The sequence below is a fragment of the Xiphophorus maculatus genome, chromosome 11, assembly GCF_002775205.1.
Source record: "Xiphophorus maculatus strain JP 163 A chromosome 11, X_maculatus-5.0-male, whole genome shotgun sequence".
Taxonomy (NCBI): Eukaryota; Metazoa; Chordata; class Actinopteri; order Cyprinodontiformes; family Poeciliidae; genus Xiphophorus; species Xiphophorus maculatus.
The window spans coordinates 24,100,314-24,113,888 of record NC_036453.1 but is presented as its reverse complement, the minus strand read 5'-3'; the positions used below and the strand labels follow the sequence as shown (position 1 = coordinate 24,113,888).

The following is a 13,575-nucleotide window of genomic DNA, read 5'->3' as shown; positions in this document are numbered from 1 at the left end:
TTTCTTTTTGAAAAGTTCTTTAATGCACTTATGCAGAATAGTAGCACTGATGAATCTGACCATCAAAAATGCAAATGGATGGCTATGCATATTATTTTTTACAAACTCTTTAGGTACCAAAAAGTAAACCTGTTTGATTGTTGGCGGGATTCAAGGATAATGGACTCAGGTAACATTTCTCTAAATTGAGTTTCACACTGCTGTAGCAAGTTTCTGACAACACAAATCTGGTTGCAGTACCCGGATTATTTAAAAAAAAGTGGTTCATTTTGACACAGTGGTGATCAGTGCAATACCGTTTTAGGCCAGTAGAGAGCAGTAGCTCCTCACAAAGTCGTAGAACCTATGGCATCTTAATCTTTTCATTTGCTGCATATGCACTCACATGCAAAGAGAAAAGTTATATGGCAAACCACACAAAGGTTTATAAGGCATCAGCATTGTGTCTTCATTTTAACTGACAGTATATAGGCAGCATTTACACAGAAAGGAACTGCTGGACTGAGACCTCCTCTGTCAGCAGTGGGCAGAGTCTCATGAGGTGTTAGTACCTTCAGTCCAGAGGCTTTTTTGGAAGATCTGGGACAGGTGTTGTGTTTCCATTGGGTTGCCTTTTGTTATTGTTGGAGTAGTTGGTTTTAGAGCTTTTTCTATTAGTCGGCCGCCTATGGCGTCTCCTCTTTGCCTGACGAGAGTTGGGTTGTTTTGATTCTTGCACAGGTTCTAGTTGTATTTTGCCACTCTGAGCGTCCGAGGACTCGTCAATGAAGGCAAAGTTCTCCGCCAAGTAGTCCAGAGGCTGCGGCTGGACAAGGTCTGGAGGAGCCTCCGTTGCTGGAACCCGGTCGGTCTGTGTGGCCTGAGAGTCCGTTTCTGATTCTGATCCGGATTCTGATTCAGAAGATGAATAGGAAGAAGAGTAAGATCCAGATTCGGTCTGACTCTGGTTTTGCTCTTGTTTTTCTCCTGGGGCTCCATTGGCCGAGTGGCTGTGACCGTGACTGTGACTGTGACCATGGCTGCGATGGCGGCGCTTTCGCCGGCGACGCTTGAAAGGGTCCTCTAAATTTCCTGGAATACGAAAGTCCACGGACATGTTCTGGATGTTCTGGGTCCAGTCTGTGGCATGGGCTCTTAGTTCCTCCATCTGAAATAGACACACAAAAACTTTATCATCTTAAGATCTGTACGGAATGTCTCAACATTTTTAAACTCTACTTTAAAAAGAAAATCCTTTGTGTTTTAGTTATTTCATGCTTTACATGCATAACAGTCTCTTCAAAGCCAAAACGCTCTTGTAATGTTATTGGTAATGGTAACTCAAGACATTGGAGCTGATGTAGCTCATGGTAGTCCATATAGTAGGTGGAAAGAGACCCAAGAAACACTTGAAACCATTCACCATCATCTACCTTAGTACCTTCCCTCGTTAAAACAAATGATGATATACAGACAGCAGAAAAAATACAGAGAAAGGAAGTACCTCAGCCCTGGTCTTCTTTGATAGAACCCGGAGCCAGTTACCGATCATTGTCAGGACGGAAGCAAAGTATGCAAGACCCAGGAGGATCCAAAACCACACCAAAGGCTTATACCAGTACTCTGGCAGAAGGTTCTCTCCTATGCGGGTCATAAATTCACCTTCCCCTTTGATACAAATACAAAGTATACAAAGGAAAATGTTAATTAAGTAAATCAATCAATCAATCAATTACCCAATCAATCAACCAATCCATTCATCCATCTATCCACATTCATCCATTCATCAACATCCGTCCGTCCATCCATCCATCCATCCATCCATCCATCCATCCATCCATCCATCCATCCATCCATCCATCCATCCATCCATCCATCCATCCACCTATCCATGAGACAAAGTAATCAATAATTCATCCCTCGCACAAAATAGTTGAATAATTAATGATGCTGTCTATGCATAAGAGAACTTAATGCATTGCAACGGACATGTATTTATGGATGACTAATTAAGTCACATTGCAACTCGTCTACAGATCAATAATTTCATTGAAAACATATCAAAAATGGTCGAACGGTTCCGTTCACTTGAGTTCCTTTGCAGTCTGACATTACATCAAAGAATGATGTGTGATTTTAGAACAGTTAGGATTAACATTTCTTTTTGCCAAATACCAGAATAATGAACAAGAGATTTTTTTTTTATTTTGGAATCTTTTTAAACTCTCTTCAAATTCGGAAGTTTACATACAGTATGTCTCTTTAGCATTTGGATGAAAGGTCTTCAAACTGTATGATTGGAGTCTAAGATGTTGGGCATCCTACAAGCTTTCCACAGTAGTTTGTTGTAATTTTGGCCGATTCCTCTTGACAGAACTGGCATAACAGAGTCGGGATTGTAGACTGCCTTGCTCACAAACACTTTTTCAGCTTTACCTATGATTTTCTATTGGGTTGAGATGATGGCCTTTACAGAAACTGATTTTGTTGTACTTAGGCAAATTTGAAACAAAAAATGTCAGTATGCATGGGAACATTTTCCAACTGGAAGAAATGCTTTAGCTTCCTGGCTCATGTCTTGTGATGTTGCTTTAATATTTCCATAAAATGGTCCAATGGCCAAATTTAAAGACATATATCAAAGCATGTTGGAGTATCTTTTGGGGAAAAGTGTCGCTTTGAGAGAAAATGCTCTAGGGAAGCTTCTCAGTCATCCAAGACATGACAGTCCTAATTACTTAAGTAGCAGGCAACTAACGAAGCATGTTGAAAGAGAAGTGAAACATCAGAAAAAAACAAACAAACAAATAAGAGAATAAATCCAGTTTCCTACTACTTAAGAATACGCTAAGGTATGCCAGGTAAGTCAGAACTGTTTATTTACCTGCAACATAGTCACCAAAGCCCACTGTGGTCAGTGTGATAACCACAAAGTAGGCAGATTCCAGAAGGGACCAGTTTTCCACTTCTTGAAAAACCAAAGTGGGCACAGCAAGAAAAAGCAAGCAACCCAGCAGGATGGACAGGATTGCTGAGATCACACGCACAATAGTGGGACTAATGCGCCACTTCTGTCAACAAAGTGAGATAACATAATCACAAAAAAAAAACTTAAAATGAAAGGAAGTGTTTTAAATACTATGAAAGCGTCATACCAGGAAGAGTTTCTCTATTTTGGCAACAGTGTTCCTCAGGCCAGTACCGAGATGGTCCCCAACCCCAGCAAGCAGGATGCCAAACATTGGGATTCCCACGAGGGCGAAACAGATGCAAAAGAGCTTCCCTCCATCTGACTTGGGGGAGATGTTTCCATAGCCTGTACATGTCGTGAGGAAGCAGCTTATTTAAGTCAACACAGTTATAAAACACGGTGCATGTTTTAGCAGACACCTACCAATGGTAGTCATTATTGTCCCTGAGAAAAAAAGAGCACTAGCTACATCCCAGTTCGTGGCAAAGGTTTTATTGAGTATAGCAGCTTCAGCGTCCACTCCTGCACCTACAGCCTCAAGCACTTTCTGAGAAGGGACAAAGCACAAGAGATTAGAAAGGTAAAGATGCTTTGAAAAATGCAATGTTGATATAAAGAAGGTCTGTGAACCTTCTATAATGGCTCACCAATAAAAACCTAACCAACAGCAGCTCTAATGATCTTAATCCTCAATTAAGATTTATGTTCTGTATTGTTTTCTGCTCCTACTCAAACATAAATATCCACTCAACATTCATGTAAATTTTACCTAATAAGTTGGAAGTTCTGAATTGCACCGGAGAGTGATTGTTTGAGCTCATCTCCTAGAGTGATGTTTAATGCCTCAAGGCCAGCGTCAAAACTATCCCATCCATCTATTCGTAAGAGTTCACATAAATGAGATGTAGCTGGTTGTAGGAAAACACAACATTAAAAACAGTCCATGATTTGTTCGCTTGATTGCAATCACAGCAGCAGATATGTTCAAAAATATCTTCCCCCTCACCAGACACACAAACAACCCCTATAATATCCACTCACAGTTCCAAGATTTTCTACTTATAACTTTGTGGCTTTAGGCCTAGAACATACTGGAGCAAAACTTTGACTAAACCAAAGAGTTGTTTAGCATCCAACATGTGGCTCAATGAAACCTGACACACAATACCAACTTGGGGCAGAGGTCGACATCTGAGGAATAACTGCGAGGGCTGCCAACTCAACCATAAATAAGAGGACAGCAGTTCTTATGTAAGCTGTCATTACCTGCGTAGTCCTATTGAATAACTATAAAAATTAAGTAGGGTGATTTCTACTAACATAGCATAAATATTTGCCTGCTGAACTGGACTGTTAAAGGTCGCCATCAAGCTAATTTTCTTGTCTCTTCTAACAAGAGACATGCAAACATGCCTTTATCTTGGCTTTTTTCTATTCTTCCTCTTGTTCTCTCTCCCTGAAGAATAAGTTCTTTTTTTGTGACATTGTTTTGCTCGCTTATCTTCCACCGGTGCTTTGGAGGTTTGAATACGAAATGCACGGCAGCTCGTATTACCGGTGAAACATGACCTACCGCGGCCACCAGGGGGAACCCAAGAGCAATTTATTTTTTTCTTTTTGCTCATATAAAGAAGAACTTTATAATGAAATTGCTAAAAAAAAGAAAAAAGGAATTAGACTTTGATTTCATGTTTCTTTCAATGTACTAATATTTTAAATATAAACATTTTAAAATAAAGGCATCTGCATCCTGGTTAATGCATGGTTAGTGTAAAAAAAAAAAAAACAGAATAAACTGTTAATTTTCTACTCATATTTCACATTGTGTGATCTGTTGTTGTGGCTTTTAAATTTTTTTCTTAAATGCATAGCAGATTTATTTCGTTCATCGTTTCTATTGCCTTTTCATATTGATATTGTTTAAATACAAAGGTTTCATTTATGATTTATCTAGGAGGTGGGGGGGGAGGCAATTCTAGACTTTTCCAAGATTGAGTGGGTCCAGATCCTTCAGACTCCCCGAGATTTCCGCCCACGCATGATACAACTAATCACAGATGAATGAAACGGGTTGAAGTCAACCTGCTGCTGCTACACCTCTAAGCTGCTAAGCAAGGCAAAAGCTATGTAATAGTTCAAGGGTGTAATGTATTGATCACAGATGGTTGGCAGATTTGAGACAGAAACCAAATGATGAACCATTGCAGTGTGGTACATCAGGCATACTTCTTACCATGAACACACACAGGACAGGTCAAAGTTGTCACACACCTCCAGGAAGGTGTTGTACTCTCCCAATGTGATTAATCTTTTGCAATGGGACATGTCACATCCCATGCGGACATTACATCGAACCTACTGAGGTCCACTTCACTCCTCCTTTGGTTCTGAAGTGCCGGTTTTATTTGCAAGAGTGAATATTACTGGCTTGAAGTTGTGATTTATAATTAGCCAGACAAGCCACTTGGTCTTTGGCCTGTCTAATAGACATTTAATGGAAATGTTCTGTTAAAGAGGCTAGAACAAGATGCTATTCCCTCCTTACTATGTTGATATACTTACTCTGCTCTTGCTTCATTTTGCTCTGCTTTGTGTGACGTTTTGAAGACTCAAAAGCTTCACCCAACGTCTCCACAGCCGTTATGACAGCAGAGCAGTGTAGAGCAGAAATTCAGTCTGCTGATATGAAACCATGAATTATTGTAGAAACAACATAAGAGCAATGTTTCCTACTGGTTTACACCCGAACCAAAGGTCATCCTACTCTGACTGGATCAGCCATATCTCAGTTTCCCTCTAGACACGGACATCTTCTAATGTTAGACTTCATACTTCTTTATTCATTTGATCTCTCTCTAAAATACTTTACAAACTTGTTACTTCTCTTCCGTCCTTCGGTCACATTAACCTTTTCGCAAATGTCAGCCATCGCACATGTAGATAGCATAGCGAGCTAAAACAGTCATTTACGATGTTCTTTCTGAAACGAGGACAGGCATCTTTGGATCACAACCCGGTGGCCAAACCAGCAGTGTAAATTCTCCGCCTGTGTGTGGATCAACTTTCCTGTACTTAGACGCACCCTGCAGCAAAACCAGCGTCACATAGTTGCTCAGATCCCACCTGTTATCTAGTGGAGCTACGCAGGAACGCTGCACTGCTACACAGAACTGGGTCTCTATCCAGATCCACAAAATAGAGACGCAGTACTGCAGTGAGTAAACAACATCTGCAAATATGTAAAATATTCAAACATTTGTAATCTATTGAACTTTTACAACATATTTTGTCTAGAATCCTCTTCAGGTGACCATCAAATGTAGGTCTTATTATTAGTCGGCCATTCCAAAATGTTGAATTTCCACTCAAGAGGTCCATTTATTTGTTGATTTGAATGTCTGTTTAGACTCAATGTGATGCTAAAAACTAGAATCTCTCTTCGTCTTCTGCTTTCCACTCTGCAAAAACACAAAAGGCCAATAATGCCTTAATATTGACGAAAAAGTACTAGTTACAAATGAAGTAATCAGCCAGTGAAAAAAAAGTTTTATTTCATATTATGGATTATAATATGGTTACACCTGCTTATTTTTCCAGGACTGTGACGCACTAGTGCCTATCACCAGTGGCGAAGGCAGATACACAGTTTGCCAGTCACAAGTCAACACAGGGCAGACACCCATACACACACTCACATGCTATAACACTGGAACCTTTTGTATCCTGCTCCTGACTGACACCTTTTTGTAATGATAATTCATTTAAAAATACTTCAACTTGAATGAATCAGCCAGGGGTTTCAACAAAATACTACTGCAGCTTTTTATTTTCTTTTTGCCAAATAAATTTGTATGATTCATTTTAGCAATAAAATATTCCAAAAATAATTTCACATGAAGCTGTTTTTAAGTTGGATGATTTAAGCAAGTGCCAGACACAGCTAAAAGTTTAACAGCACCATTAAAAAACCCTATTTTTTGTTGTTGTTTAAAATAGAGAATATTTATAATTATAAGTATCATAATTTTCTTTAGGATAACAAAACTGAATTTTATGCAATCCAACACATCCTAAAATGGAGTTGAAAGGATAACAAAGCTAAATACTGCTGCTGTAAATGACAATGAAATAAGACTTAAACAGAAGCAGTTCAAAGCAGACATGGACACGACATCCGTTGATTTGTAGAAAAAGAAATTCAAAAAACAAAGTTATCTCAGGATAAGTGACAAAACAAGTGGTTCCCGCCTCGCCGGGTCCAGCTTTACCTGAACGTAGTCGTTGAGGGCGTACAGGTCAATGCAGGAGTTGTTGAACAGGAAACCCCGGGTTTGGTCCATCAGCACCGCATGCTCTTTTTCCTCCAGCGGAGCCTCCAGGGCGCGGAACACCAGCGCTCCCATCACCAAGTAGAGGAGCACCACGGTGAAGATCAACAGCAGGGTGGAGCAGCGCATGGCTGCACCGCCGCTCAGTCCGAACTCAGCCTGGTGCCTCTCTCTGACGGGGCCTCGATCCCAGCTGCTGCAGCTGAAACATCAGCAACCACAGAAGCACACGGATTTTATTCTGACCACACAGCGTCTGAAAGTGGCTCCTGACTGCACACATGCCTGCAGCAGACAGTCCAGTTACATCAGCTGCACCAGGCATTAAATCAACTCGGGCTTTACTGTACCGCTGACACACAAGAAGATGGGGGGGGGGGGGGGAGAACCTGTCATCTGGCCTGCCTGGTGACACTCTGAACAGAGGCCATTGTGTGTCTGTCTATAAAACGTCCACGATGCGTGTCATGAATGCAACAGACGGATCAAACTCACCTGTCGGCCCTCTTTATCTGCCCGCGCCTTCGCTCCTTTTTCGCATCGGCTCTAATGATGGTGTCCCTGGACCCGTAGTCGATGGGGAACCCGTCACCCTCGCACTCCAAGGAAGGGGACACTGAACGGGGAAAGACACTTCAGACTCCACACACCTTGATGTCACCAATCAAACCAGACTTTACCCATCTCTACAACTAGTGGCAGAGTGAAGCGAGGTGGAGCTTTCTGAGGAGTGTGTGGGGGTGGGGGGGTTCTGGCTCTTTATCATCAGCTGGAGGAGAGAGATGTGAAAGAGCAGGTTGGGTGGGATGACGCTGATCACTGTTGGCTCCGATCAAGACGGCACTCTACTTTATTAAACCCCAAAACAAGAGGATGTGTGACTCTGCACAAGTCCACCTTAGTTAAACTGATAGAGCTGACCACCAGCAGCTAAATGTCATCAGAAGCTCAGATGCTGAGTAAAGTTTGAGATGCTCTAACTTGGTTATCGTCCTGAAAGGCTTGGGTTACAAGTTGCGATCCTAAAAGCAGTGGACTGCATGCTAGGGGGGCAGCATAAAGGAGCACCACAGTTCCCTGAAGTTCAGAGATTGTAGCTCTTTAGTCAGCAGATCTGTTCTGGTCTGCATCCAAAACTTAGAGCAGTAAACTGCCACACAGTGACAGCCAAACAGACGTGCACTCTAACCAGTTTTACAGCTGCTGGGAATGCACAGAGGAACTGCCCACTTGCAAATATGAGCACATCTCAGTCATACATACATATATAGGTGTATAGAAGCCTTCCTAAATGGCTAAAAACACAACACGATGCTCGTTTGTAGTCACATTTTTTTATGATAATGCCGGCGCACAGTGCTGGTATCATTACTAAACACTTTTCTGCAGCACATTTAGAGACAAAATTTAAACTTTTACACGCTTCACTGAGCTCCTCTGTGACCAATCGATGTGAAATTGCCAAGCGAATATACACTTCAGAATGCTAAGCACGCTGCGAGACACTTGACAGAGGGAAAGTGTAATATGCACTGCGTTAAGTGCCAACAGGGCTGCTGCTGCTGCTGCAGCGCAAACGCAGCCCTGCATATGGATCCACTCTTATTGTAACGATAAGTTTCAGCCTGACAGATGCTGCGGACGCTTTGAGGCATGTGCTCTTACCTCAGACCCGAAGGATCCTCAGGAATCCAACAAGAGGCGCGGCGGTAAGATGCGGGGATGGGGGTGGGGGGGCGCGTCCCATGGAGTTCAAGCAGCCGCATGCAGACAAGTGTGTGAGAAAAGGAGCGCGGTCGGGTTGTGCTGAGCACACCAGAGAGGGAAAAAAGGTGCTCAATCAAACGGACTTTACGAACAGAGCGAGAGAGGGAATTAAAGAGAGAGCTGGAATGGAGGTTTGACAGTGTAACTCGTACAGTTTTTGGATTTTATTTGTATTTTAGGAAAGATTAACTGAATTATTTGCTTCAGTATTTTGTAATTGGTGTTTTGCTTTGCAAAAAGCAAAGAAAAAACAAAACTACAAAAAAAAAAAAAAACAGGAGTGAATTGAGTTGTACTATAGCAAGTTGGTCTATCAGTGCCGCATTTATTTATCAGCTCACGTAAATCCTATAAAGTCTTTACTCATTTATTTACCTATAAATAAGGTAATTATTTATTTACCTATAAATAAGGTAAATAAATAAGACTCAAAGGATCCTCAGGCTTACACACTAGACCTCGTGTGTAAGCCTGAGGTCTAATACCAGGATTTTTTGAGTTCCTGTGCTTGAGCCCAGTGAGACCTGGCCAACATACACATGCTTACATTCGTACTATTTCTGGCTCATCTGCATCAACCTAGAGTTTCATTCATAGGTCTTCAATTTCATTCTCCACTTTGATAGCTGGCAGGTCACCACACGCAGAGGAAATTGGAGTCCCACAAACAGGAAAGTCTTCAAACTCGTCGACCTTTCAGTGTTTTTCCCATAATAAGTCCAGAAAATCGAATGTGTTTCATTGAGTTTTAACGAAACACACCAACATAAGGTTGAGCAGTTGAAATTCAGTAATAATTTATTTATGCCCAAAGGGAAATGAAATGTTGTAACTCATATCATCAGATTATTTTCAAAGAGTCCAAGGTGTTGCTGTGGGCAGTAGCACTGCTAATCCCCCTCATTTGCTTTTGCTGCTACTCTTTAAATCTCTATCTGGCCAAATGGTTAGGTGTTCACTTTTTTTTCTTTGGGCTGCAAACCTCTGAGGTATTTTTCTACCAGCTGTTGATATCTAGAGGTTGATTTTTTGCACATTCTTTTTTGCAAAGTAGCTCAGGCTCGGTGAGAGCTGATGAAAAGTCTCAGTGTACATCAACTTTCAAATCTTGCCACAGATTCTCTGATTTAGGACTGGGTCATTCACACTGATGAGGAGTATGTTTTGATCTAGAGCATCGTTTCTCAAAGTGGAGGGCGCCGCTAAAAATGTTCGACTTTTGAAACTCAGAAATTTCCATGTTTTTTTTTCTAGAAAATCTCTGGGATTAATTAATTTATTTTTTTTGGGTGCAAATTACTCCTGCTTTTCACGTGAGGTACTCAATTCCTTGGATGACATTGTCAGATACATGTGCTTTCAGGGCGTTGGATGTATCATCTTCTGCAGCCATTTTCTGTAGTAGTTTGAGTTTGTGGAGATTTTTTGGCTACCAAGAGAATCTGGTGCACATGAGAAATAAACTTCTTTTCTTTTCTCCATGTCCCAGGAGCGTCCAAAATGGCAGTCAGGGGGACATTTGTGGGACCTCAAAACAATTTTGGGTGAAAACTTAATTACAATTCACAAGTAGCTTAAGTTCTGCAGTGGACTGGTGACGTGTTAGATAATGGATGGAAATGGCCTAAATTTGGTTTGATGGTCAGACAGTTGATGCAGAAACACATAAAGACATCCGGGGGTGTGATTTCAAGTGATGCTTTGTCTTTTCAAAGAAGATACAAAGTAAGATCTTTTTTTAAAAAATCATCCAAGCTTTTGGTTTCCATTTAATATATTATTAAAAGGGGGCCACAAACACACACAGTGACTTTTACTAAAAAAAACAAAAAAAAAAAAAACAATTGGGAATGTTCTTAACATAAACTTGGCAAAATATTTTAAGAGTGAGCCATATCCTGGACCCCGTTCTTGTTGTTGAATACACACACACACACACGCACACACACACAAAATAAAAAAATCTAGAAGAAGAAGATCAACCTGACAAATACAGAACATGATTTGCAGTTACTTTTTAAACTAGAAGTTTTTCATGTTTCAAACCTACAAAGATTTTGATTTGCCGCCAACAGAAATTATGAAATTAGACTGCTTTGAGTATTACATTAAAATATTGTTATATATATATATATATACAGTTTTTTGCCATTTTAATGATTAAAAGCTAAATATTTGGCAAGTACATTTAACTTGGTGTTTTTGGCCGTCGAGGCAAAACGTTTGGACACCACAGCCTCCAAAGGTCCTTGAAGCTTGGTGTGTTTTCCATCTCCCCAGATTTTAGCGTTCAGTGAACTATTAGCCTCCCTGAAGTTAAATCCATCTTTTTCCGTCTGGCTCCTGAACGTCTGTCTGCATTCATAACCTCCCCTCCACCTCCCACTTGTGACAGATGGTTCCCTTATGGTGCGTGAGCTGATCAGATGGCGCTACAATGACTTCAAAAATAAAAACAACAATATGGGTGTTGGTGTGTGTGTGTGTGTGTGTACTTTGTCTCTATGACAATTGTTTTCAGTGCGAGCTTTGTGGCTTTCTGTCGCATCAGATAACATGTTCCCCGTAATCAGAGAGTGATTATCACCCTAAATACCGGTTACCATGCTACCAACACATCTTCAGCTGTTGTGCATCAGTCAGTTTCATTCACTCCTTCGCTCTCGTCAGTTCCTCTCGTTTCTGCCCCCGGCGGCACTTCACCGACGCTCTCGGTTGAATCTGACCTGGCCTCCGAGAATGTGTAAATATTTTATATAAAATCTACGAAACTGCAGTGAAAGGTGGTTCTACAAAGAGCTGAGTCAGAGAGAGCGAATACAAATGAGCATCACACTTTTGACGTTCACTTCAGTTTAAAAACGACGTAAAACCATCTGGTACTTTGCGTTCAGCCTGTCACAATACGCACCAAACCAATTAATTGGTCATTTCCATTTGCATGCTTGTTTGCCTAATCTTTAAAGCAAATGCTGCTATTTAATACAGCCGCCATTTTGAAAAGGTTCAGCAAGCATTTGACATACAGTACGATGCCGTTAGTTGGGGTTTTCTTGCTACAGGAACTTTTGCTGGTTTTCTCTGTCTGAGCCTAATGATCAATATGTTTTGTAAGGTGATTTTCTTCATCTTACAATTTAATTATTGTTTTGGCTGTTTTCTTTTACTTATTTTTGGATATTTGAAATGTCTTCCAGTTCCAGTGTTAGATGTTCTTTGGAAAGTTTATTGATGTCTGAGAGCAGGTCCTTTCATTATTGTGCCTTTGTTACTATATTAGCTGAAAAGGTTGTCAAAACGACAATATTATCGTTGATTGCAATAATTTCTGGGACAATTTATCCATCCATCAAAACTGGTTAGAGTGACAGGACTACGTTGTGTTTCCTTAGATTAAAATAAATCAAAACACATTGAAGGCTGTCAAAATGTACATTTTACCACACGCCTCTCCATAAGTTCTGTATTAAATTAATTGGATGTTCATTTCACTGATTAATAATGTTTCCACAACAGTCCTTGTAAAAGCGTTGCATCGTGAATCACAGCTCAGCGCCGGGGTCGCCGAGTTTGAAACGCGACATTCAAAGCCGATTGATTATACACGGCTGCTGCGGCGCCAAAAAGCGCTAAACTTTGAGTTTCTACGACTGTTATTGTCAAAGGAACATCAAGTAAAGTGAGCTGCGATGGACCCGACTTCCAACTTCTCCATCTTTTCCCGCAAATACCGGGGAAAACCTCCACTGGGGTCTGGAGTTGCTGAGAGGCAGAATTGGATTTATTTTATGCACTGCACCTAATAAACTGTTAAATACATTTAGCCGCTTCAATTCAATCTGCGTGAGAGCTTCCGTCTGTCCAATCTCGGCAAAACTGAACTCTGTCCAACTGCAGTGAAAGAGGTGTCCCGTTGCTTTGAATGCATAAATCACTTCATGTGTGAGAGAGAAGAAAAAGTTTGATGTTTGACAAAACCTTAGAGAAGGGCTGTATTTTATTCTGCAAAACAAAACAAAAAAAGAACTTTTTTTCCTGGTTCAATCATTCATTTCAAGTCACACCAGCAGTAAAACAAACCAAAGAGTTAAACAAAGAAATTGAAATTCCTCTTACTTCTTGTGGACCAGTGACTACACCTCCAGATGTTCTTCCAGTGAAGTGCTTCGTTTTGTTCCTTGCAGCCAGATAAATATGTCCATCCAGCAGGAGCAGGGGAGACAGATCCAATAAAACATCTGCAAGACCCACACCGGAGCAAAAGTTTGCTCAGACTGATTGACCTGACGACAGACGCGCTCATAATTACTGTAGACATGAAAAGGACGGCAATAAAAAAAAAAAAAAAAAACAGAAGCAGACAGAGGGAGAGGAGGAGAGCTACGCCGCTATTATGAGCACTTTATTTTCAATTAAGCCCTCGTGCCTCCACAGCGAGCTCACTTTCTGACAGAGCTTTTGATGATGCGGGGACTTTCTCCCGACTGGAAGCTGCGTGGTTAGCAAACGTCGGCAACTTTGGTCATTTGA

The 13,575-nt window shown here is 41.0% G+C and overlaps 1 protein-coding gene across 1 annotated transcript; it reads right to left on the bottom strand.

Annotated features, from left to right (window-relative positions):
* Positions 1-13,350, bottom strand: LOC102226309 (potassium channel subfamily K member 4-like). The gene is made up of 8 exons (XM_023342210.1): positions 13,162-13,350; positions 7,774-7,894; positions 7,219-7,480; positions 3,374-3,497; positions 3,135-3,295; positions 2,864-3,050; positions 1,484-1,647; positions 1-1,147 (listed from the first exon to the last, which is right to left on the bottom strand). Exons 1-8 carry the CDS (start codon positions 13,346-13,348, stop codon positions 554-556), a joined length of 1,800 nt encoding a protein of 599 aa, XP_023197978.1. The 5' UTR covers positions 13,349-13,350; the 3' UTR covers positions 1-553.
* Between the last annotated feature and the right edge of the window lie 225 nt (positions 13,351-13,575).

Bases quoted from the DNA above. Each gene is read 5' to 3' on its own strand.
- LOC102226309 (XM_023342210.1), bottom strand. From the start codon at position 13,348: ATGAGCGCGTCTGTCGTCAGGTCAATCAGTCTGAGCAAACTTTTGCTC. The intron at 7,895-13,161 runs GTAAGAGGAATT...TTCCCCGTTCAG, and splicing joins TAGTCACTGGTCCACAAGAA to TGTCCCCTTCCTTGGAGTGC. The intron at 1,148-1,483 runs GTACTTCCTTTC...TGTCTATTTCAG, and splicing joins CAAAGAAGACCAGGGCTGAG to ATGGAGGAACTAAGAGCCCA.